At 51.7% G+C, this 21273-nt stretch overlaps 2 protein-coding genes across 9 annotated transcripts in view; both read right to left on the bottom strand.

Moving 5' to 3' along the window:
- Nucleotides 1–1477: 1477 nt before the first annotated feature.
- On the bottom strand, nt 1478–4330 carry LOC124250071 (alpha-1-acid glycoprotein 2-like). Its single transcript, XM_046681815.1, has 6 exons — nt 4169–4330; nt 3652–3794; nt 3355–3425; nt 2450–2557; nt 2200–2303; nt 1478–1659 (listed from the first exon to the last, which is right to left on the bottom strand). Exons 1-6 carry the CDS (start codon nt 4280–4282, stop codon nt 1594–1596), a joined length of 606 nt encoding a protein of 201 aa, XP_046537771.1. The 5' UTR covers nt 4283–4330; the 3' UTR covers nt 1478–1593.
- A 9770-nt stretch (nt 4331–14100) lies between these two features.
- Nucleotides 14101–21273, bottom strand: part of COL27A1 (collagen type XXVII alpha 1 chain) — a 144543-nt gene continuing 137370 nt past the window's right edge. For 6 of the 8 annotated variants that reach the window (XM_046676692.1, XM_046676708.1, XM_046676720.1 and 3 more), the window contains 2 exons: nt 16899–17117; nt 14101–16080 (listed from right to left, as the gene is read on the bottom strand). In XM_046676692.1, coding sequence (XP_046532648.1) covers nt 15934–16080; nt 16899–17117 — 366 coding nt within the window. In that variant the 3' untranslated portion in view covers nt 14101–15933. The remainder of the gene's footprint in view (nt 16081–16898; nt 17118–21273) is intronic. The other 2 variants (XR_006890724.1, XR_006890723.1) reach the window with 2 other exon arrangements.

Below are 21273 nucleotides of genomic sequence, written 5' to 3'. Positions count from 1 at the left end.
GGACTTATAGACGATGGACAGATGTTGTAAACTGAGGAGGGGTCCTGTCTTGCATCCTCTGTAGGAGGCCGGAGAAGAAGGGAGAGGCCAGGGGCTCTGGGGCACACCTGCCACCAACTGTCACCAGCCTCTCCGGAGCAGCCGTCTCTGGGACGGACGTGGCTGGGAACCCTCCCCTGGTGACTGGTGGCCCATGGGGCACCTTGAGACCACTGGGCCATTGTAGGATGGCACAGCTGAGGGTGACGTGCGCCCAGCCTCCCCTTGGGTGGCAAGGCCTTTCCCAGGGGCTCCAGGGACAGACACGCCCACGGAGGGCCCAGGAAGCCGGCCGCCACGGTCCCTCCCACACCTCCTCTGAGACCCCGCTCTACTCCGGGGTCCCTGGGACTCTGGCCAGTGGGCAGCTCCTGCCAGGCCGTGTCCTGCCCCCACCCTGTAGCAGCGCGTACCTCAGCTCTTCTGGAATGTGTGTGCATCAGTGATATCTGTATATTTGAGGCATTTAAAAATCTATTTTCGTTACGATGGCAAATGAAGAGAATGAAAATCAATCTCAAAAAGAAAAGAAGTCGGCCAACATTGCCAAAGGCACCCAGGTCTGTGGTGTGTGTCCTCAATTTGTGGTCCCTGAAGTCAATTGTAGGGGGGAGGTTGGACGCTAAGGCCCCTCCCCCCCCAGGGGGCCTGCTGGGTGCACTTTCCTGACTCCGCCTGCCTCCCTCTGGTGGCTTCTGTGTCTCCTACTTTCCCCATTGGCGTGTCTCAGAGCCATAAACCTTTCGACTGGGGGGGCCTGGGAGGAGGGGCCCTGGCTCCCAGGGGATGACCTCACCCATAGGTGTCGCGTCCTCCTTCTGGTGTCAGGCGGGTGTCTCAGGACGTGTCATGGAGACACACGGCCCCTCTAGCCGAGGCCCCAAGCCCCCACATCTCCGAGTCTCCCCCAGGCTGGCCAAGTCCCCTGCCCTTGCCAGGATGCTCCTCACAGTCCGCCTTCCTGCCTCCTGTCCGGCCCCTGCCCCCTCGTCTCCCCTCAGGGCCAAGGGGATGTCCTCAGTAATGTCCCTCTTGCTCGGACCACACACCCGAGTCCTCCCTGCCCCTCATCCACCTGAACCCCTACGTGGGGTACTCTGCCTCAATTTCCTCAAACGCGCCCTCCCAGATCCTTGGGCCGCAGCAGGAACAGACGTGGTGTCCAGTTCCTATCTTTCCACACTGGTTCAGACGCCCCTTCCAGGCAGCCCACCCAGACTTCCCTACACGGGGAGAACCGTCTCCGAACTGGGCTCCCACAGCGCTCAGGCATGTGGTCATCTGTCCTGGCACGTGTGCTGGGGCTTCCAGCGGGGGCCCTTCCAACCAGGGGCAGGGCCTTGTCCAGTGCTCGGCCAGCACTCAACTCAGGGCAGGCTTCAACGGGAATGAATGAACGAAGGAGCGAATGACGGAATGACTGAATGACAACTGCCCGTCCCAAAGACAGAAACTTTATTGTTGCCACTGAGGGAAGGGATGGAGGTACAAAGGGTGGACGGGGGCTGAGGACGCCCCCAAGTCCCCGAGGCCCCAACCCAGGCCTGCGTCCTCCTAGGCCTCCTCCTGTTTCTTCTTCCTTTCCTCCTCGTGCTGCTTCTCCAGAGGCCCACACTGATCCTAGAAGATGGGGAGAGAGAGCACAGTGACGGGGCCGGCAGGGGTCCCTGGGGGAAGATGCAATGACCTGTGGACTGCAGTCCAGCCCACCTGGCTCTGCTACTTCCGAGCTGGGTGACCTTGGGCGAGTCACTTTCCCTCTCTGAGCTTCAGCTTATTCACCTCTAAAATGGGACCTCAAACCCTTGGGAAAGGCTGGCGTTTACTGAGTACTTATGTCCTGCCCATCCCTCACACTGACCTCCTGAATCCTCAGCACCATAGTGCAGATGTTCCAACTGAGGCTCCTGGAGGCTGTGTGGCCTCCGAGGTCCCCCAGCCAGGAGATGGAGCGGCAGGCTGCAGGCCAGGGGACCACTTCCAGCACCTGTGTTCATTAGCCCTTTCCCATGGTTCCCGGGAGCAATGGCGGAGGTATTTGTGCGACTTGTGTCACAGGTGTCTCATCTTGGCCAGCCGCTTTGCCTCCCTGAGCCCCAGGGGCTGCCCCAGGCGGGACCACCCTCAGGGTGCCCACTGCCCAGCCCTCCTGGCACTCACCTGTTTCTCGTCGGTGTACATGATTTCCGACTTGTCCATGCCCACGCACACGATGGCTTCATGGAACTCACTCATCTGCTCCTCGGTCACGTTCGCCTTGTCCGCTGCAGGAGGGAGCATGGGACATGGTGAGGATGCTGGGAGCCCTGGGTGGGAGGCCAGGGAAGCTTGGGGTTCTGGGGGCCCAGCCCCAGCATCAGGTGGTCCCAGGGTCAGGCCTGGGTGGACCGGGTGTTGGAGGGGCACGTACCGCAGAAGAACAGTGCTATTTTCTGCTTATCATCCGGGAAGTAGACAAACAGGATGATACTGGGGTCCTTGGTGAACCAAACATGGCCAATGTGTTCTCTGCCCATCTCTGGAGGAGGAAGCCTCTGGTGAGACCGTGGGGTGGCACTGCAGTTCCCATCTCACAGGCGAGGACATTTGTGTGCCCAGGGCCACAAGGCCCATGGGTGACAGCCAGGGGCTCACATGGGCCCCATGTCCCTGGCTCCTACTGTGCACCAGGCCCTGAGGGAGCCCGGTCCTCGTGTGGAAGCCCAGGAGCTGCACGCAGACTGTGGCCGTCAGCAACTTTCTGCCCATTTTGCAGACAGAGAAAATGATGCCCAGGGAGGAGCCCCCAGGCTGCTACGTCCTGTGGGTCCACGTCCAACGCCACCGTGTGCTCCTACTGTGTGCCCTCTCTGCGGTGATGTTGGGGACAGGGGTGAAGTCACTGTCAGCCCAACGTGCAGGCTGCCACCTGAGCTCCCAGAGGATAGAGAGCAGTGAGAGAGAGGCGGGATGGACCCAGCCTGGGGTTTGATCCGAGTTCTCACGGCAAGTGTGTGACCTTGGGAAACTACCTGACATCTCTGTGTTTCTGTGTCCTCATCCAATCCCTGGAATGTCCTCCTAGGGCTGTCTGTGAGAATTAAGTGGATTAAGTCATGTCAAGGGCTTCAAGGTGCCAGGCACAAAGTCAGAACTCGAAACTGGTGATTATTGCAGTGTGCAGGCGCTGGCAGCACGGATAGAAGAAGAAGTGGGCCTGACCCATATCCTCTCTTCCCAAGGCCCCCGGGGCTTTAGCCTCATCCCCTCCTGTAGGCTGGGACCCACGTCCTCCCCATTCCACACAGCAGCCCTGTGCCCGAGGGCTGGCCTCACCGTTTGTGGTTATGGTCCCATTCTCCCGCTGGACAGTCAAGATGCTGAAGTTATAGACACACTTGTTCCCACTAAAGCCAGACAAAAGGGGCAGAAAAATAGTAGGTCGGTCAAGGAGAGACAATCACCCATCACAGCCACCTGGGGTCAGGAGTCTGCTGGCAATTGGGTCAGCCCTCCCCATTCCATGGAGGGGAAGGCCGAGGCCAGGAAGGGGACAGGACTTGCTCCAGGTCCTCCGGCGGCTCAGGGTAGAAGCCAGAAGCTGGGGCTGGGCTGGGCGTGTGGGGGTCTCACATGGTCGAGTACTCCCTGAGCTGTATCGTGTCCTCTGTATGGTTGGCGTCACAGTAAAAGTAGGATGCCTGATATGTCTTCATAAACTCAAGGTACTCAGGGTTGTGGGAGGCTCCCGCAATGTAAAACCACTTGCCAGAGATCTGGGGAGAAGCCAGGAGCAGGTGAAGGATGCTGGGAGCCGGAGTCTCGATGGTCCCCTGGGACAAGACTCTGGCACACCTCTCCCTCCAGTTTGCAAACAGGGGGATGGGGGCCCAGGTGAGGAGAGGACATGCAGAAGCTCACGCTGAGGGTCAGGCATCCTCCCACCCCAGTCACCCCTCTTTGCCCAGGACAGAATTGTCCCCTACTGGGGACCTGACAACGAGGCTTCTGAGTTGCGAGGTTGGTCAGAATTTCACCCCCAGAGCCATGAGAGGAAAGGGCCGAGTCAGGGGAGGGGGTTGACCACAAGCCAGCAGGGGAGAGGGAAGCCCAGAGAGAGAGGCAGCTGCCCCTGGGGCCCAGCACTCACACGATCCAGGGTGGCATTGGTCATAGGCGCTGCTGTGAAGTTGGCACACCCCAGGCTCCTGGCTTCCAGCAGAGGAAGGAGGCTCAGGACGGCGAGGGCCCAGGGCAGCGCCATGGCGAAATGGGGAGGCACCTGGAGCCAAGTACAACTGGTGGCTGCAGGGTGCAGTGACCTTTATAGGGAGCTAAGGGCACATGTGACACAGTCCAGTGATGGGGAAATGCCTTGCATGCAAGCTTCCCTCTTCCCAACATGCCAGCTGTTGGTAAAGCCTCTAAGCCCAGGTCTAACTTGGGTCCCTGACCTAGAGGTCTGGCTGTTCCAGGCCAAGGTGGGTGTGGGCTGCACAGAGATTTGTCAACATGTGGATTTCAATAGTCGGGCCTCCCAGCAATCTCTCTCATCTTCATCCAATACCTGCCCCACTGACTTGAGGGGGATCCAGCCATAGATTAGAGGTTGAAGGCAACTAAGACTCCCCCAGGCTTGTGTGAGGAGTAGGGGCGATGGGCGGGGGAGGGTTAGGGGTGCGGGTGATGGCAAACAGGGGTTCAGTTCAACTGAGTTGAGTTCAACTGTGACAGAGCAAAAGTCCAGAGGGCCTGACCCATTCCCGCAGGCAGGGACACTTCCCAAAGGAGGGGCCATCTATGCTGAATGTCTAACTCCAGGAAAAGTGTTACTTGAACCATCTCCCAACGTCCAAAATAGCAAGTCATCCCTGTGAGGTCTCTACCCCCTGCCATGTGCACAAGGAGCTGCCTGTCTCTTCACCAGGAGATGTTGTCCTGGGACAGCGCCCAGCACGGGGTGGCCTCTGTAAGAACTGTGGGATGAATAATTCCACTGCCCATGTGCCTTTCTACCTCATGGGGTCCAATCTTCATCCATATGACTAAATACTTTCAACAAGTATGGATTACGGTGTGCGTACAATTTTGTATTCTTACTCATTTCATATATTTGGAATATTTCACGTTTTGGTGTAGTTGGTAGTTGCGATTGCAATGGATCCATAAGCTTCATTCGCTTCCTAGGTTCTAAGTTACCGAATCATGTCCTCTCTTTATAGGATTTTGTCTGATGTTTTCCAGCTTTATTGAGACAGAGTTGTCTGTAGAGTTTTATATTTGATTTTTTTCCCTCTGATGGTAAGTGTCAGAGACCAAATTCCTTTCTCCATTCACTGCACCATCAAGAGAGAGAAAAGCGTGTGTCATTGTGTAAGACTATAAGCGTCATTCAGAATAGACAAAACTGGGAGACAATTCAAATGTCCATCGATAGGAAAATGGAAAAACAAATTGGGACGTTTTCATACAATGGGATGTTACTCGGCAAGAAAAAGGAATGAACTTTGGATCCGGATAACAACGTGAATGAGCCTCAGAAACGTGACATTGAGCAAGAGATGCCAGACACAGTAGAGCTCCTACTGTATGATTCCATTCATGTAATATTCTAGAAGCACCAAAATTAATCATTAATCAGTGGTGGTTGAAATCAGATCAGTGGTTGCCCAGGGCAAGGAGGACAGCTTGACGACCAAAAGGCCCGGGAGAATTGTGTGGAGTGGACGGCGAAGTGCTGCATGTGCATTGTGCTGGTGAGGATAATGTACTGTGCACCTGTGAGAACCCATCGAGCCGGAACCGACAACCTGTGCATTTCATTCTATGCCGGTTACACCTCAGCTAAGATGATTAAAAAAACTCTCCCCTGAAACAGAGAAAAAAACCCAGGAGAAATGAAAGAATACTGACGATTTTTAACACTGTGCCAATTTGGTGATGAACAAATGAGTCTCTTTCTCCTCATCCTGGCCAGAATTGGAATTTCCCTTTTTCTCTTTCTTTTTGGGCAGCTCAGTTCGTGTTTTGAATTTGCGTTGGTCTAATCTGAGTCTTGAAACAATGGTTGGAGTTCTTCGGGAGAGAAGAGCGTAGGTGAGAGAGCGTGGGGCATGATGGACCTGGCAGGGCTGTGTGGCTGGAGTCTGTGATGTCGACAGAGGGACCAGGGCAGATGCTGAGAGGTTGCGGGGATCCGAGCCTGCAGGGCATAGAGCCAGGCTGAGGAGTTGGCAGTAGACTCTGGGGAATTGGGAGAAATGGAAAGATTTTAATGGGGGGGGTGTGAATAGGCAGATTTGAACAGGGAAAGCCAAGCAAAGAGCAGGGTTTGATTTTTCTTTTGTCAAAAGCAATTCCGCTCTGTCCCAACCCACATGCCTCCTGAAGCAAAACCACAGACAGTGCACGAGATACAATACACAGCATCTATTTGGTCTCTCCCTCTGTTTCCTGGCACACAACCCTTGGAATCTCCAAAGTGGAGTCTTTTTGAATGCTAAGGAGATGGCCAGTGGCTGGAGGCTCCTGGACAGCCTGACGATGGGGTTCTGGTGACCACAGAATTAGAGGGTTGGAATTTTTAGCCCTACCCCCTGACCTCCCAGAAGGAACTGAGGCTGGAGACTGTCGACGAAAATAATCCATAACCAATCTATAATGAAAATTTGGGAGAGTTTATTCTGAGCTAAAATCTGAGGACCATGGCCCAGGGCCTTTTTTCCCAAAGGAAGAAAGAGCACCAAAGAAGTGGGGTGTTCAGAGTGTTATATACCCCCAAACAGGATGTTTCACATAGGATTGAAATGTCCCTTTTACAACAGTTGCGAGACTGCTCTGTCGGCATAGCGATTGATGGACACAGCAGGTAGGTCTGCTGTCTCAGTGAACACAGCAGGGTGGCAGGTCTGTTGTCTTGAGCTGGGTGGTCACAGGTGAGCTGGGTGGTCAAAGGTGATCACAGTAATCAGTTCCTAGCCTAAGGAAAGATGCTTATCCTTAAGGAAATGCCAATGTGGGGGGAAGTTGCACCTTTATCTTAAGGTCGTTTGTTCTTGCCATAGGAAATGTTTAAAGCAGATATACAATGCCTGCTCAATGACCATGTCAGGCCCTTTTGGAAAAAAAACAAAGTCAGGCCGAGTGAGGTTTAAACCAAATGGCTTCCCCATATATTCCAATATATCCTATTGCTTGCCATTTCTATTTTGTCAAGACTGACTCGATCACTAATGAATGACCAATGATTTAATCAATTGTGCCTATGTAATGAAGCTTTCACAAAAATCCTAAATTTCAGGGTTCGGAGTGGGAAACATGTGGAGCTGGACAGGTGGCCCCTACAGAAGAGGCGTGGAAGCTTAGCGCCCCTTTCCACCTACTTTGCCCCAGGCACCTCTTCTGACTGTTTCTTTCTTTCTTTGTTTTTTTGAGTTATTTATAAGCCTTTAAATTTTTTTTTTTTTGGTGAGGAAGATTGGCTCTGAGCTAACATCTGTTGCCAATCTTCCTTTTTCTTCTCCCCAAAGCCCCAGTACATAGTTGTATATCCTAGCCATAAGTCACTCTAGTTCTTCTATGTGGGATGCCACCACAGCATGGCCTGATGAGCAGTGCTAGGCCCGCACCCAGGATCCAAACTGGTGAAACCCTGGGCTGCCGAGGTGGAGCACGCAAACTTAACTACTCAGCCACAGGGCCGGCCCCCTCTGACTGTTTCTGAGTTGCATCCTTTTATAATAAACTGAGAATCTCGTAAGTAAACTATTTTCCTGAGTCCTGTGAGCTGTTCTAGCAAATTGCCACACCCTGAGGAGAGGGCTGTGGGAGCCTCTGATTTATGGCCGGTCGGTCAGCGGCCCAGGTGACAACCCGGACTTGTGATTGCTGTCTGAGGTGAGGACAGTCTTGTAGGACTGAGCCCTTAACCTGTGGGATCTGATGCTACCTCCGGTTTGTGTCCCAGCTGGATTGAATTGCAGGATACCCCACTGGTGTCTGGAGAATCCGGGAAGTGCTTGGTGTGGGAGAAAAATGCACATATTTGGTGAGCAGGAGTATGTGAGTAGAGCAGAGAGAAGGGAAAGTGTGAAAGATGGCGTGAGCGGCGCCATCGTAAAGTAGACCGGAGCGGGCTTTGCAGAGGAACTGCCTGGCACGCCTTGTTTTCTTCATCTTCCAAACTGGACCAAGCCATCAACAATCCAGGGAAGTCAGCAAGGACAAGAGAATCCTGTCTGTCAGGGCTGATGGAACAGGACTTTGCTTGTGGTCGAATCGCTAACCCATCGATGAAGCACAAGTCGAGCCTCTGCCTGATGATGGAGCCTCAGCCAATCTCTGAAGTGCAAGCCTAGCCTCACCTCATCTGGTACCACTGACCTCTCCTTTCATACGACTCACCTCGTCCTCCTCTCCCCGTAAAAACCCCAAGCCCCTGCCCTGTAACCGGGACACTATTTGGGTTTCTACCAGATCTGTGCTCCCCCAATTGCAATTCTTTGACCCCAAATAAACGCTTTTCTCTTAAACTGGTTTCTGTTTTTGTCAGTTGCCAAAAGTTTCCCTTAGAGTGAGCAATGGAGTGGCTGTCCTTGGAGGGGCGGGTGGTCCTCAACACCCTCACTGTCGCTCAGGCTGCCCCTCGGGGGTCTCACTCTCCTTCTAGGAGGCTATCCAAGTAGCTCCCCCAGGTGCACCCTGCGCTCACCCTGACAGTACAATTTTCTCCATCTTCTTATGTTTCAAAGACGCTTTACTCTCTCTACGGATTGAGGTTCTGGGCAGCCCTCTGAGCCCGCCACTCCATCTGGCCCTGGCACAATGTCAAGAGGAGTTTGGCAGGAAAGAAAGAGACAGAAAAGCAATCAAGGCAGTGTAGGATGGTGGTGAAGTGTTGTCCGGCTCTATCCCTTCCTAGCTGTGTGACCTTGGACAAGTTACTTAACTTCTCTGTGCCTCGATTTCTCTTCCTATAAAATGGGGATAAAAATGGTACCTAGTTCTTTGGTTGTCAGGAGGATTAAATCAGTTCACATTTGCCAAATGCTTGCTAAAGGAAACCAACTTGCTTCTAAGGGTCCGCCAATGGTGATAACCGTCTCCATCAGTTTCAGGACAAGCCGGGGTGGGGGAGAAAGAAAGACTTCTGCGTTACATAAATATTTCAGGGACTGCAGGTTCCATCCCACTTCTAAAGACATCAAAAAGCAAAAATGTGTCTATAGAAGCTTCAGAGACAAAGGATATTTTCCCCATTAGACAGATGAGGCGACAATGGCCCCGAGAGGTAAGGTGACATAGTGAAAACAAGGAGGTTTAGATACTCAGGGAAATGCATCCATTTGAAATGATTCATTTCCTGAGAAAGCCACTTAATACGTGTGTCTTCCTCAAAGCCCGGGCTGAGCTGCGTCTGATGACTAATTTGTGATTTCCTGGATGAGCAGCCGTGAAGAATACATGGGCAGAGCGACTGATCCTCATTAGGAGCTTTGGGTGGGGGCTGAGGAAGTCCCCCAAAAGAAGATCCGCTGAAGTTCAAATCCTGTTTTCGTGATTTTGGGCAGCTTATGTAACGTCTTTGGACCTTGGTTCCATCATCTGACGGGCCGGGGGACTAACACGTGACGCAGGGGTTGTGTCTAAGAGGAAAACACGCCACACTCAACACGGCTCCCGGTGCACGGTTGGTGCACAGACATGGTGGCCACTCTTATTTTGAATGGTGCTATTATTGGGTGGAAACATACGAAACTGTGGATTTGATGATTCGATGGGTCAAACGCAGTTAAATATCATTCAGTTTCATACGGTTCACCCCACTATTATCAAACAATGGCCCTGTCTCTGGTTGGCAAGCCAGGAAGGGCAGAGCATCCCCATTTTGCAGAGGGAGAAACTGAGGCTCAGAGAGAGGGACTGACCCACCAGGGACAGCAATGCACCTGCCAGCCCCTCCCCTTCTTGCCTGCACTGCCCTCACTGTCCAGGCGCCGGGCTGCTGGTCACGGTGGGGTGTCACTGTCCCCACTGGGGCTTGATTCACTGTGGACAGAGCAAACACAGGCCGGCCTGGGCTTTGTGGAGTTGGCTGGGCCTGGGAGGGCCACCCTGGCTGTTTCCCGATGCTTAGTTGTGCAATGGGAGATTGGGAAAGGCAGGTGTTGCCAGCTCGGGAAGAGCCACCTCCTGTCCCCAATGACCTCCTATCTGTTCCTGCTGAAAACAAGCTGTCCCAGGTTCAGTGCCTCACTCGTCAGGTCGCAGAGGCCCTCCTGGAGCGTGGACGGGGCCGAGAGTTGCATGGGTCTCATTTGAACGTAGGCCCCCTTCCCTTTTCCCTCTGGCCTTTCTTCCTGTCCCTCTCGTGTCCTGCCACGTCTTCAAAGCCATGCAGCTGCGGCTGGTGGCTCTGGAGCTCCGACTGCGGGTGGCACAGACACCTCTCCTGTGCTCCCAGCTCAGCCAGCTGCCTCCTGGACAGCTCAGCTCCAGCGCCCCAACTGTGGCTCAAACCCAGCTTGGCCAACCCACACCCTGTGCAAACCTGAGGCTCGTCCTATTCCAAGCCAAGTACCCTGGGTGTCCCCACGCAGTACCCTGTGGCACCACTTTGAGATGCTTACTGTTCCTCAAATGCACAGCACTACTTATGGGCCTTGGCAGGTGCTGTTCTGTCTCCCCCTAATGCCCTTCCCCATCTGGCTAACCTGTATTCATTCTCTCTCAGCCTCAGCTTGTGATGGTTAATTTTATGTGTCGACTTAACTGGGCCACGGGTACCCAGATGGCCGATTAAACATTCTGGGTGTGTCTGTGACGGTGTTTTTGGATGAGATTAACATTTGAATGGGTTGAGTGAGTAGAACAGATTGCCCTCCCAGCTGTGGGTGGGCCTCGTTTAATCTGTTGAAGGCCTGAATGGAATGGAAAGGCTGGGTAGGAGAACCCCTCCTGCCTGATTGCTTGAGATGCACATCAGTCTTTTCCTGCCTTCGGTCATGAACTGAAACATCTGTTCTTGCTGGGTCTCAAGCCTGCCAGCCTACAGACTAGAACGACATTGTCAGCTCTCCAGGGTCTCCAGCTTGTCAAGTCACTCTGCAGATCTTGGGACTCACCAGCCATCATGATCATGTGAGCCAATTCCTTGTAATAAATCTCTTTGTACACGCACACACACCCACACAAGCTCACATGCACACCCACACGCATGCACACACATCCTATTTGTTCTGTTTCTCTGGAGATCCTGATCCATCCGTGTCACCTCGTGACTATCCTCCCTGTGCCAAGATTGCATCAGCTGTGCCACTTTTTGCTCCCCTGCCCCCGTACACCTGGCCTCCTGCTCCCCGCCTTCCTAACCCTTGACCACACAAGGTCCGGCTCCTCCAGCTGCCTCCACCAGACTCAGAGCCCCTCAGACACGCTGTCAGACCTGTCTCTGTGACTCCAGCGCCCACCCGCAGCTTTATGCAGGGAAGGCGCTGCTGGTAAATGCATGTCGAGGCAATGAAGATGACACTTCCTGTGAGCAGTGGCTTAAAAAGTCGGAGTGCCTACGACATGCTGAGCTCTGTGCTACAGCAGAGAACAGGGTCCATCCCCTGCCCTCACGGAGCTTTCTACGGGGAAAACAGACAGTAAAGTGACTGAGCTTTCCCATCTGCAAAATGGGAAGTGTGATGGAACAGCTGGGCACGCTCAGGGGGTGACCATATATGGCAGATCTCAGGAAATAGGCCACTCTGTCTCAATTTCTTTTACTTGGCAGTCAAAGAAACGAAAAGACCGTTCTTATCTCATTTCCAAGGTTTTTTTCCTCCAGTGCTGGAAATCGGTTTTCCAGATTTAGGAAACAGTGCAGGGCCATGATTCTTGGGACGTGAGCTTGCATGGAATCTCCAGGAAGGCTTCTTAAAACATAGATTGCTGGGCCCCACCTCGGGGTTTGTGATGCAGTAGGTTTGGGATGGGGCCAAAAAATGTGCCTCTGTAGCCATCTCCCAGGTGTGTGGCTTCTGCAAATTCCAGGGACCACAACGAGCCGCTGGTCTAATGCATGTAACAGTGCCCTCTGCAGTCTGGGGTTTGAATGGCAGCTCGGTCTCACCCAGGGACCTCAGGCACATCCCTGGGCTTCAGCTGCCCTCTGAGTGAAGTGAGAGGGCATACTTGGGACCTGGGAATCACCAGGTCCTTCTGGACCATAAATCCTGGGCTGTGTGGACAGGACTCTGGGGGCCAGGCCAGGACAGCAGCTCCTGGTGCTCATGGTCCGGGGGTAGTTGTGGGATGGGAGGGCAGAGAAGACCGAGCTGTAAGTAGACTGATGATCTGGAAACCTAGAGAAAATTTTTAAAACATAAAATCATGGATACAAGCTCAACTACTTGTGATTTGTTTTTTTCCTAAATGAGAAGAGCAGAAAAGTTCTGATTCATCTAAGGTCCCAGGGAAGGAGGAAGAAGCTAAGAAAGAAAGAACTCTGAACCCAGGTTCAGAAAATAGGGGTTCCAGGCCCAATAGGTATAAGTACGTCCCCAATATTGAATGGGATATACTTATGCTAAAAAAAAGTACATACTATTTATCCGAAATCCAAATTTATCTGGGTGTCCTGTAATTTTATTTGATAAATCTGGCTGTTTCCCAGACTCTCCCTCACGTCTTCTAAGGCAAGTGATGGTGTGGCCTCTCTCAAGAATCTCACAGGTTAAGAATTGCTCAACCTGAAGCACAATTCACAATTGCCAAAAGATGGAGACAACCCAAATGTCCATCAATGGACGAATGGATAAAGCAATGTGGTCTAGCCACTGCAGTGGAATATTACTCAGCCATAAAAAGGGATGAAGCACTGACACATGCCCCAAAGGGATGAGCCTTGAAAACATGATGCTAAATGAAAGAAATCCATCACAAAATGTCTTATATTGTAGGATTCCATTTATATGAAATATCCACCGTAGGCAGAGCCACAGATGGGAGCAGATTTGTGGTTTTTAAAGGGGGGCTGGGGGGACCGCTTCATGGGTGTGGAGCCACCTTTAGGGGTGATGAATATGTTCTGAAACTAGATAGTCGTGACGGTGGGACAACATTGTGAAGGTAAGTTTTATGTGAGGTGTATTTTGCCATGATAAAAAAAAAAAGGAGTTGCTCATGAGAACCTCCATACCCTCCTCCCTGTGTGTTAGGGGTTGAATTGTGTCCCCCAGAAAGATATGCTGAAGTCCTAGCCTGGTGACCTGTGAGTGTGGCTTTAGTTGGAAAGGGGGTCTTTGCAGATGTAATCAAGTTAAGATGGGGTCTTGAGGGTGGGCCCTCCTCCAGTATGACTGGTGTCCTTCTAGAAGGATGCCAAACAGAGACACACAGGGAGAAGGTCATGAGACTACAAAGGCAGAGACGGAGGGGCTGCAGCCACAAGCCAAGGAAGGCCTGGGGCCACCAGGAGCTGGACCAAGTAAGGAACCTCCCCAGAGGCGTCAGATGGATCATGGCCCTGCCAGCACTTTGATTTCAGACTTCCAGCCTCCAGGGCCAGGAAAGAATGCATGTCTGGGGCCGGCCTGGTGGAGCAGCAGTTAAGTTCGCTCATTCTACTTCATCAGCCCAGGGTTTACCGGTTTGGATCCCAGGCGTGGACCTACACACCACTTGGCAAGCCATGCTGAGGCAGGTGTCCCACATATAAAGTAGAGGGAGATGGACATGGCTGTTAGCTCAGGACCAGTCTTCCTCAGCAAAAAAGAGGAGAATTGGCGGCAGATGTTAGCTCAGGGCTAATCTTCCTCAAAAGAAAAAAAAAAGTCAATGCATTTCTGTTGTTTTAAGCCACGAGGTTGGTGGTATAGTTACAGCATCCCTAAAAAACCAATACACTATGGGTCCTGGACCCCCCCTCTTTTAGCCCCCCCCCCCCCCCAGGCACCATATCTCTCCCTGTCTTTTGCTCCTTTGGGAGAAGCCGCCTAAGCAGGGCATCCTCTGAGCATCGTCTCCCGGGCCCCCAGCCCTGCCAGAAACCTCCCTCCTGGCTTTTCAAAGAAGCACACGGCCACAGATGCATCATTCCATTGCCTCAGTTTTAAATATTTATTTAAAATCCAGAAGGGAAAAGGAGAAATGGAACCCACTGGGGTTTTAACACACTGACGTGGACAGAGACATCAACGAGGACAGCAGAAAAACCCAAGAACGAGACAGAGGCCAGGTTGAGACTGGCGGCGTGCGGACACCGAGCACTGAGATGAGGCCCGAGCTGCTACCAAAACGCACTTCCACGGGGAGCATCCGGGCTGGGGCAGGAGGACGAGGAGACAGGAAGTGTCCAGTGGGGAGGGTGGGCCAGAGTGAGGTATTAAATAATGAAAATCAAATCCAATTCCCAAAGACACAACTTTAGAAAAAAAAAAAAAAAGACACAAATAGGCTTTCACATAAAATTTCCCCTTCTATAAAAATAATTCCATAGTTAAAATCATCTCAAAATCAACCTGGATGTTGACTGGTTCGCTGAGACAGGACAATTCAGACGACACTGAGGACCGCTATGATGCTGAACTCCAAGATTCCCATAATTACTGTTTCTCAGCCCACGTTTACATTGGCAGCTAATGACGCTGGGTTTCTACAGAATTTAATGACAACGAAAAAGCAAGAGTGATGATTGCATCTTGGAAGGACGAGCTCCTGGATGGGAGGACCTTGGGGGATGGTATGCGGCTCCGGGAGACGGTTCCATATTTCTATTCCACCTCCAAGGCCAGCCCTGACCCAACTCTGCTCACTGGTTTCCTCAAGGTCAAGACTTCTCCCAGGATTCTCCAGTCTCGATCGCTCCCTCCAAGACAAGCCTGACTTCCTTGCAGGGCCGTGAAAGGCCAAGTCACAATGCTTCAAGCTCAGACCACCCCCTGCCTTCAAGACGACAAACGTTTCAACGTCTATAAGTTAAAAGGTAAAATCCTTCTACTTCTGTTTCTGATAGTTTTTTTTGGTATTTTTTTGCTTTGCTTTTTTTTTTTTTTTTTTCTTTTTTTTTTTTTTTCCCCTCCTTAGCAGATTACCTGATGAGCACAAGGGTGATGGCAGGAAAATCGAAAACGTCCCCAAACTTGGTCATTTGGAGGAGAGAGAAAAATGTGGCTGATAACCCCACATCAACGTGTTGCTTCAAAGTCTGTGGCAAAAATGCTAGCACCTTCAGAATCTTAAATAGGTTTTTTTTTTTCCTTAAAAAAATCACAAACGCTACGAGACAATTCCGAGCACCAGGGGTTTCACAGTGGGAGGTAGCACGCGTGGCCCCCCAGCCCCGAGGATCTCGCCTCGCCCCCGCCGCTTCCCGCCCTCTGGCTGTTCATTCTCTCTCTCACCTGTTTCTCTGGTGAAAAAAATAGGAACGCACCTCCTTTGTGTTTGTTTAAATAAAATATATATACTTCTTTCTTTCCTTTTCTCCTTTTTCATGTCTCCTCTCTAATATTGCACATCAAAGCACCCCCACAGGGACCAGCGGACGAGACGCCCCCTTCCCTCGAGCTGGAATGTGGGGCTCTTTGGGCAGGAAGCTGGGAGAGAAGGGGGTGGCCGCAGAGCTGGGAGACAGGCCGCGGGGCTCAGGCGGGTTGCAGGCCCAGCTTGCTCTGGCTGGCTCTTTGGTTGGTCTTTGGGGTTGAGCTGGGATCCATTGTTCCCAACATCACCCGGGGCCCTGCTACCCACCCACCCCTCCCCCTGCCCAGGCCACTTCTACTGGGCAGACAACAGCTGGGGCCTGCCCAAGGATGCCGGGGCGGGGGAGCTACCTCTCCTGGGCTCACCTGCCCCTAGGTACCCTCCCTTTGCAGCCTCTTCCTCTTCCCTCCCCCACGAGGCCTAGAGGAGCCAGGAGGTCAGAGGTCAGAGGAAGCAGGCAGGTCCAACTTCGAGGCGGTACTGCTTCCCGGATGAGGCAGGAGGGAGGTTGTCCACGCCGACAATGGGCAGCTGCTGGGGGTCCTGGGTCCGGAAGGTGAAGAGCGTCTGATGCCAGCGGCCATCCTGGACCTGAGGGTCGATGGAAAAGAGGACGCATGTATCCATCAGGGTCCTCATCCTGTATCATGTGCATTTCCCCATCACCTGTCCTCACAATTTTTAATCGTCATGGGGTATTTCACTATCGTGACGACTTGTCTTTGTCCATTTAGATTGCTTCCAATTTTTTTTCTTGTAACTGATGCTGTAATGAACATCATTGTAGCTAAACCTTTGTGCACGTTCTTAGTTACTTCCCGAGATCAAATTCTAGAAGAATTGCGGGATCAAAAGATAGGTACATTTCCAAGGCTCTGGATATATATCGAGCTGCTGTCCCAATGTCTCTGCCTATTTCTTTTTTCTAAATAGCTTTGTGTGAGAGTGTCAGTTTCCCCACATCCTCACTAACATTGCGTATTACCAGTTTTGTTTAATTTTGTGAACCCGTTTTTGGGGGCAACTTTCTGTCTCCCTCTCCCCCAACAACCCACCTGTTTTAGATATCTGAAAATGACCGAAAATCTTAAGAGACGAAATTAGCCTGATCAGAGCGGGGATAGAGAGAATAGTAGAAATACAACCGCCTATAGGCAGCCTTGCAAATAAGTATAGCATTTACCAGCTGGTTGGCTTTTACGAGCCCAGATCTTCCCTCAGAAGGTTCCCAGAGAGGAAAGTGAATAAAAACAATCTTATGAGGCTGTCATGATAAAATTACCGCATAAAGATAAAAATTATACAGATCATACTAACATAGTATAAAATTGTCATATATAACTTTATAATAAAAATAAATTTTTCCACTTGTTCTGCATGAGGGGTCTGTGAGGGGCTCCCAGAGTTACCTTGCAGCCATCCACGGACACCTCCGGCCTGAACTGACCCCCGGCTTCAAAGATTTGCCCATTCCAGGCCCGGAAGCGCACGGCCTGCTTGGCTGGGGTCTGTCCGGTGCTCTCCTGCCACACGGTCATGTTAAGGCAGTGGATGGTGATATGCTGCGTCACCTCAGAGCTAAGGAGGTGCAGAAAATTCATCTGGACCCGGCTGACGGCAAACTCGACCTGGGGAAGAAACAAGCCACAAGACCGGGTCAGGCTTGGCTGCCTACCTTCCTCGCCTTTCTCTGGATAGCGTGGGGATGAGTGGTCTCCTGGCAGGCATTTCCCAAGCATGCTCCCAGATGGGTGCCCACTTGAAAGATATGGAAATTGAGGTCTGCGTGAGCCAGTCTCACAGCCAAAGGGTAACAAGGAAGGGAAAGGACCGAGATCTGTGTGACCCTGGGGCCAGGGCTGCAAGGGTCCTGGTGTCATCTGATCCTCCCTAGTGTATGGAGGGGTCTTTTGAGCTGAGCTGGTTTCCAGAGGCCCAGAGAAGATGAGAGTCTTGCCCAAGATTGAGAGGCCGTTGGAGTGCAGAGGAAATGAGAAGTGACTTTCTGTCCCTCCTAAGTCCCAATATTCCAGTGGAGTGGGGTGGGGTGGGGTGGGGTGGGTGCTGCTGGAAATGGCAGACCTGACAACAAATAGGATGGCATGGTGGCTTCAGGGGTTGTCATGGGAGCCCTGACAGTTGGGTTTTCTCTTTTTTGTAATACAGGTGCCTGACTTAAGTTTTGATTGCTGAGGCATTCACTTCAAAGACGGTGATCTGGAATAAACACACGGCCGGCCACATGACCAGATAAAGAGCCAGGCCACCTCTCACCACCAAGCCTCCTTTGCTTTAGGTCTTGGTTGATTTCGATAACTAACCATTTAGGCCACTTGTTTTTTTCTCTGCTCGTGCTTTAAATTCCCGCTCTTAAGTTTTTAAATTCACGAGCCCATGAAACCCTAGGCCACCACCCTTGACCCTAATAAAAGCAGAACCCCAGGCCCATGTGCCCTTTCTCTCTCTACCTGAGACCTCACTGTGTGTCCCCAGGTGTGCTGTGTAATTTGTAGGTCCTGTAAGTAAGAAACCTTTAGTTTTTCAAAGTTTCCTGATGGTAACTGCTGAAGAGCATCTTGAAATCCTGGTAAGAACCACAAGCAAGAGTCCAGCCGTAGGATGTGGATAGGCTGAGACCAGCACAGAACAACTGGCGTAGTCGGCAGGACCGCGTGACTGCCCTTGCAATGAACCAAGGGGAATGCCCTTTGCCTGCAGCTTGCTTCCTAACCACCTAACTCAGGTGGGTAACACCATCTGGGAAGGGAGAGCCACTTCCTGAGGTCTGTCACACCACTGCATGCTTTCACGTATTACCTCTGTCATGTGTTTCCTGTGGGGATCCAACCCAAAAGGTCACAGCTGCCGTAATAACCCAGTGATCTCGTGAGAGCAGCCTGATCAAGGCCATATCGTCTAGCAAGACGATTAGACCACTAATTACAAAGGCCTTAATGTATGTAAGGTTCCTCCATGCCTCAAGGCCAAGGAGAGCTAAGGAGGGTGGACTGGATCACAAGGCTATTATTGTCATCCAAGGAGAGGCTCTGAGCTAAAGGCATGACAAAGAGATTCCCATAGGTGAGGAGGATGGCAGACCTATGCCTGCGACCACTGAGTCAGCAGGTCGTGCCAGGACTATGTGTCCTAACGCAGAAGAGTGAAATAGCCTTGCAACCAGAAACCAATGGCACCAGCAGAGGAAGATATAACAGAAGCCTGTGGTCTCTGAGCCACCACTTCACCCACTGCTTCGCTGTTCACCCCCTGACCTAGTGGGATATTATGGGTCTAATCCCGGGTGTGATGTCACTAAAAAAATTAATGGACGGGGCTGGCCCCATGGCCGAGTGGTTAAGTTCGCGCGCTCCGCTGCAGGCGGCCCAGTGTTTCGTTGGTTCGAATCCTGGGCGTGGACATGGCACTGCTCATCAGACCACGCTGAGGCAGCGTCCCACATGCCACAACTAGAAGAACCCACAACGAAGAATATACAACTACGTACCGGGGGGCTTTGGGGAGAAAAAGGAAAAAAATAAAATCTTTAAAAAAAATAAAAAAATAAATTAATGGGCAAATATAAATGTCGTGAGCATCTGGTGCCAGTGCCTCCTAAGAACCCTGAGGAGGCAAACCAGCTCCTTGACAAATGCAAAACCCCGAGGAAGCTCCCTAGGCTTGCTCAGTGCCATGGCATAACCACCATGCCGAGACTCTGGAGTGACGCTCCGGAGGCCTGAGGGCTTTTCCCAAAGACTCTGCACACATCATGCTAGTGGAAGCAGACCAAGCTTAGAGAGATCTCTTGAGAAAATCCTGAAAGGAAAGCAGCCACCCAGGAAGAGGGCTCACAGCGATGTCATCTAAAAACTTCCAGTCACAACACACAAGATTAAGGTAACAAGAAAAAAAGCAAGAAGTTGGGGCCGGCCCGGTGGCGCAGCGGTTAAGTTCGTATGTTCCGCTTCTCGGTGGCCCGGGGTTCGCTGGTTCGGATCCCGGGTGCGGACACGGCACTGCTTGGCAGCCATGCTGTGGTAGGCATCCCACGTATAAACTAGAGGAAGATGGGCACGGATGTTAGCTCAGAGCCAGGCTTCCTCAGCAAAAAGAGGAGGACTGGCAGTAGTTAGCTGAGGGCTAATCTTCCTCCAAAAAAAAAAGAAAGAAAAAGAAAAAAAGCAAGAAGTAGAAACTGAGATTTAAAAACTATACCTCAACTAAAATTCAAACCTTTCTTAAAGATTTTACGCAGCAGGAAGGAGAGAGGGGGGCTAACTGGCTATTTTGGGTTTTTTTGTTTATTCGTTGGTTTTTTTTGGAATGGGCACTGAATTGTTACTCAGGGCTGCCGAAATGTCAACTGGCCAATTTGTCTCTGAAGACCCTGAAGTCCACAGCTTTCTGAAAGATCCATCCTGGCTATATGCTGGCTTCCTCCGAGACACCACAGACCCTGAGGCCCCTCGGCTTTCTCCTGAATAGGGCGGGACTAAGAAATGTGCCCCACAAGGTGTCCGTGCCACCAAGGGGAAAGCTGACAGGGTTATCGAGGCCTCCAGGGAGGAGGAAGATAGAAAAGGGGAGGCAAAGGTCCCTAGAGCCCCGATATTTGTACCAGGGCCCTTCCTCCTCTTCTTTTTTTTTTTTTTTTTGAGGAAGATTAGCCCTGAGCTAACATCTGCTGCCAATCCTCCTCTTTTTTGCTGAGGAAGACTGGCCCTGAGCTAACATCTCTGCCCATCTTCCTCCACTTTTATATGTGGGACGCCTACCACAGCATGGCTTGAGAAGCAGTGCCATGTCTGCACCCAGGATCCCAACTGGCGAACCCCGGGCCGCCGAAGCGGAACATGCGCACTTAACTGCTGCACCACCCGGCCAGCCTGGCCCCTCCTCTTCTGACTTGGATGTTTACTGCCTGGCGCCATGTCCACCCTTCCATCACAGTGAAGATGGCTAAGGCTCACAGTGAAAGAAAACATCAAGATGAGGACTATCTCCAGTTGCACAGAATTGGCACAACCCAAGGAGTTTATCATTTCCACGACCATAATGACCCAAACGGCCCGCTCTTCATTTCCAGCTCCAAAGAGGCCCCATGTGAGCCTGAGTCCAAAGAATTGTTTTTACAGGGCGCTCCCCCCAATCACGGGGCTGCACCACTACATTTTATTGGGGCTGCCAAAACCATACAACCTGGGCTAAAAGTCCTCGCAGAAAACTTACATCCTTTCCCTCTCCCGTGAAGATGTAAATCTGGCCATGTCTTTGAAATGCAAACACCCCAGGAGGTAACAAAAACTCTGCCCACAACCACCTGGGACTGAAGGAAAAAAAGGGCGGGAAGAAGCCTCTTGAAACACAAACGGCTATAAAAGCTCTCTTGCCCCCAATCTCGCTCACAGTCTCCTTAAGATAACTTGTCAAGGACAAATACAAATCTTCAAAGTCTTCTCTAGGGGCTGGCCCGGTGGCACAGTGGATAAGTTCACATGTTCTGCTTCTCCGTGGCCTGGGGTTGGCTGGTTTGGATCTCGGGTGTGGACATGGCACCGCTCGGCAAAAGCCATGCTGTGGTAGGCGTCCCACACATAAAGTAGAGGAAGTTGGGCATGGATGTTAGCTCAGGGCCAGTCTTCCTCAGCAAAAAGAGGAGGATTGGCAGCAAATGCTAGCTCCGGGCTAATCTTCCTCAAAAAAGAAAAAGAAAAAAGTTTTCTCCACAAATATTAAGAAGATTTAGTTATCGGAGTGGGTAACCATAACTTCTTCCATCCGCCA

Source organism: Equus quagga, chromosome 1 (assembly GCF_021613505.1).
Source record: "Equus quagga isolate Etosha38 chromosome 1, UCLA_HA_Equagga_1.0, whole genome shotgun sequence".
Lineage (NCBI taxonomy): Eukaryota > Metazoa > Chordata > Mammalia > Perissodactyla > Equidae > Equus > Equus quagga.
Note: the sequence above shows the minus strand (reverse complement) of the source record. Positions and strands in the feature narration are given on the sequence as shown.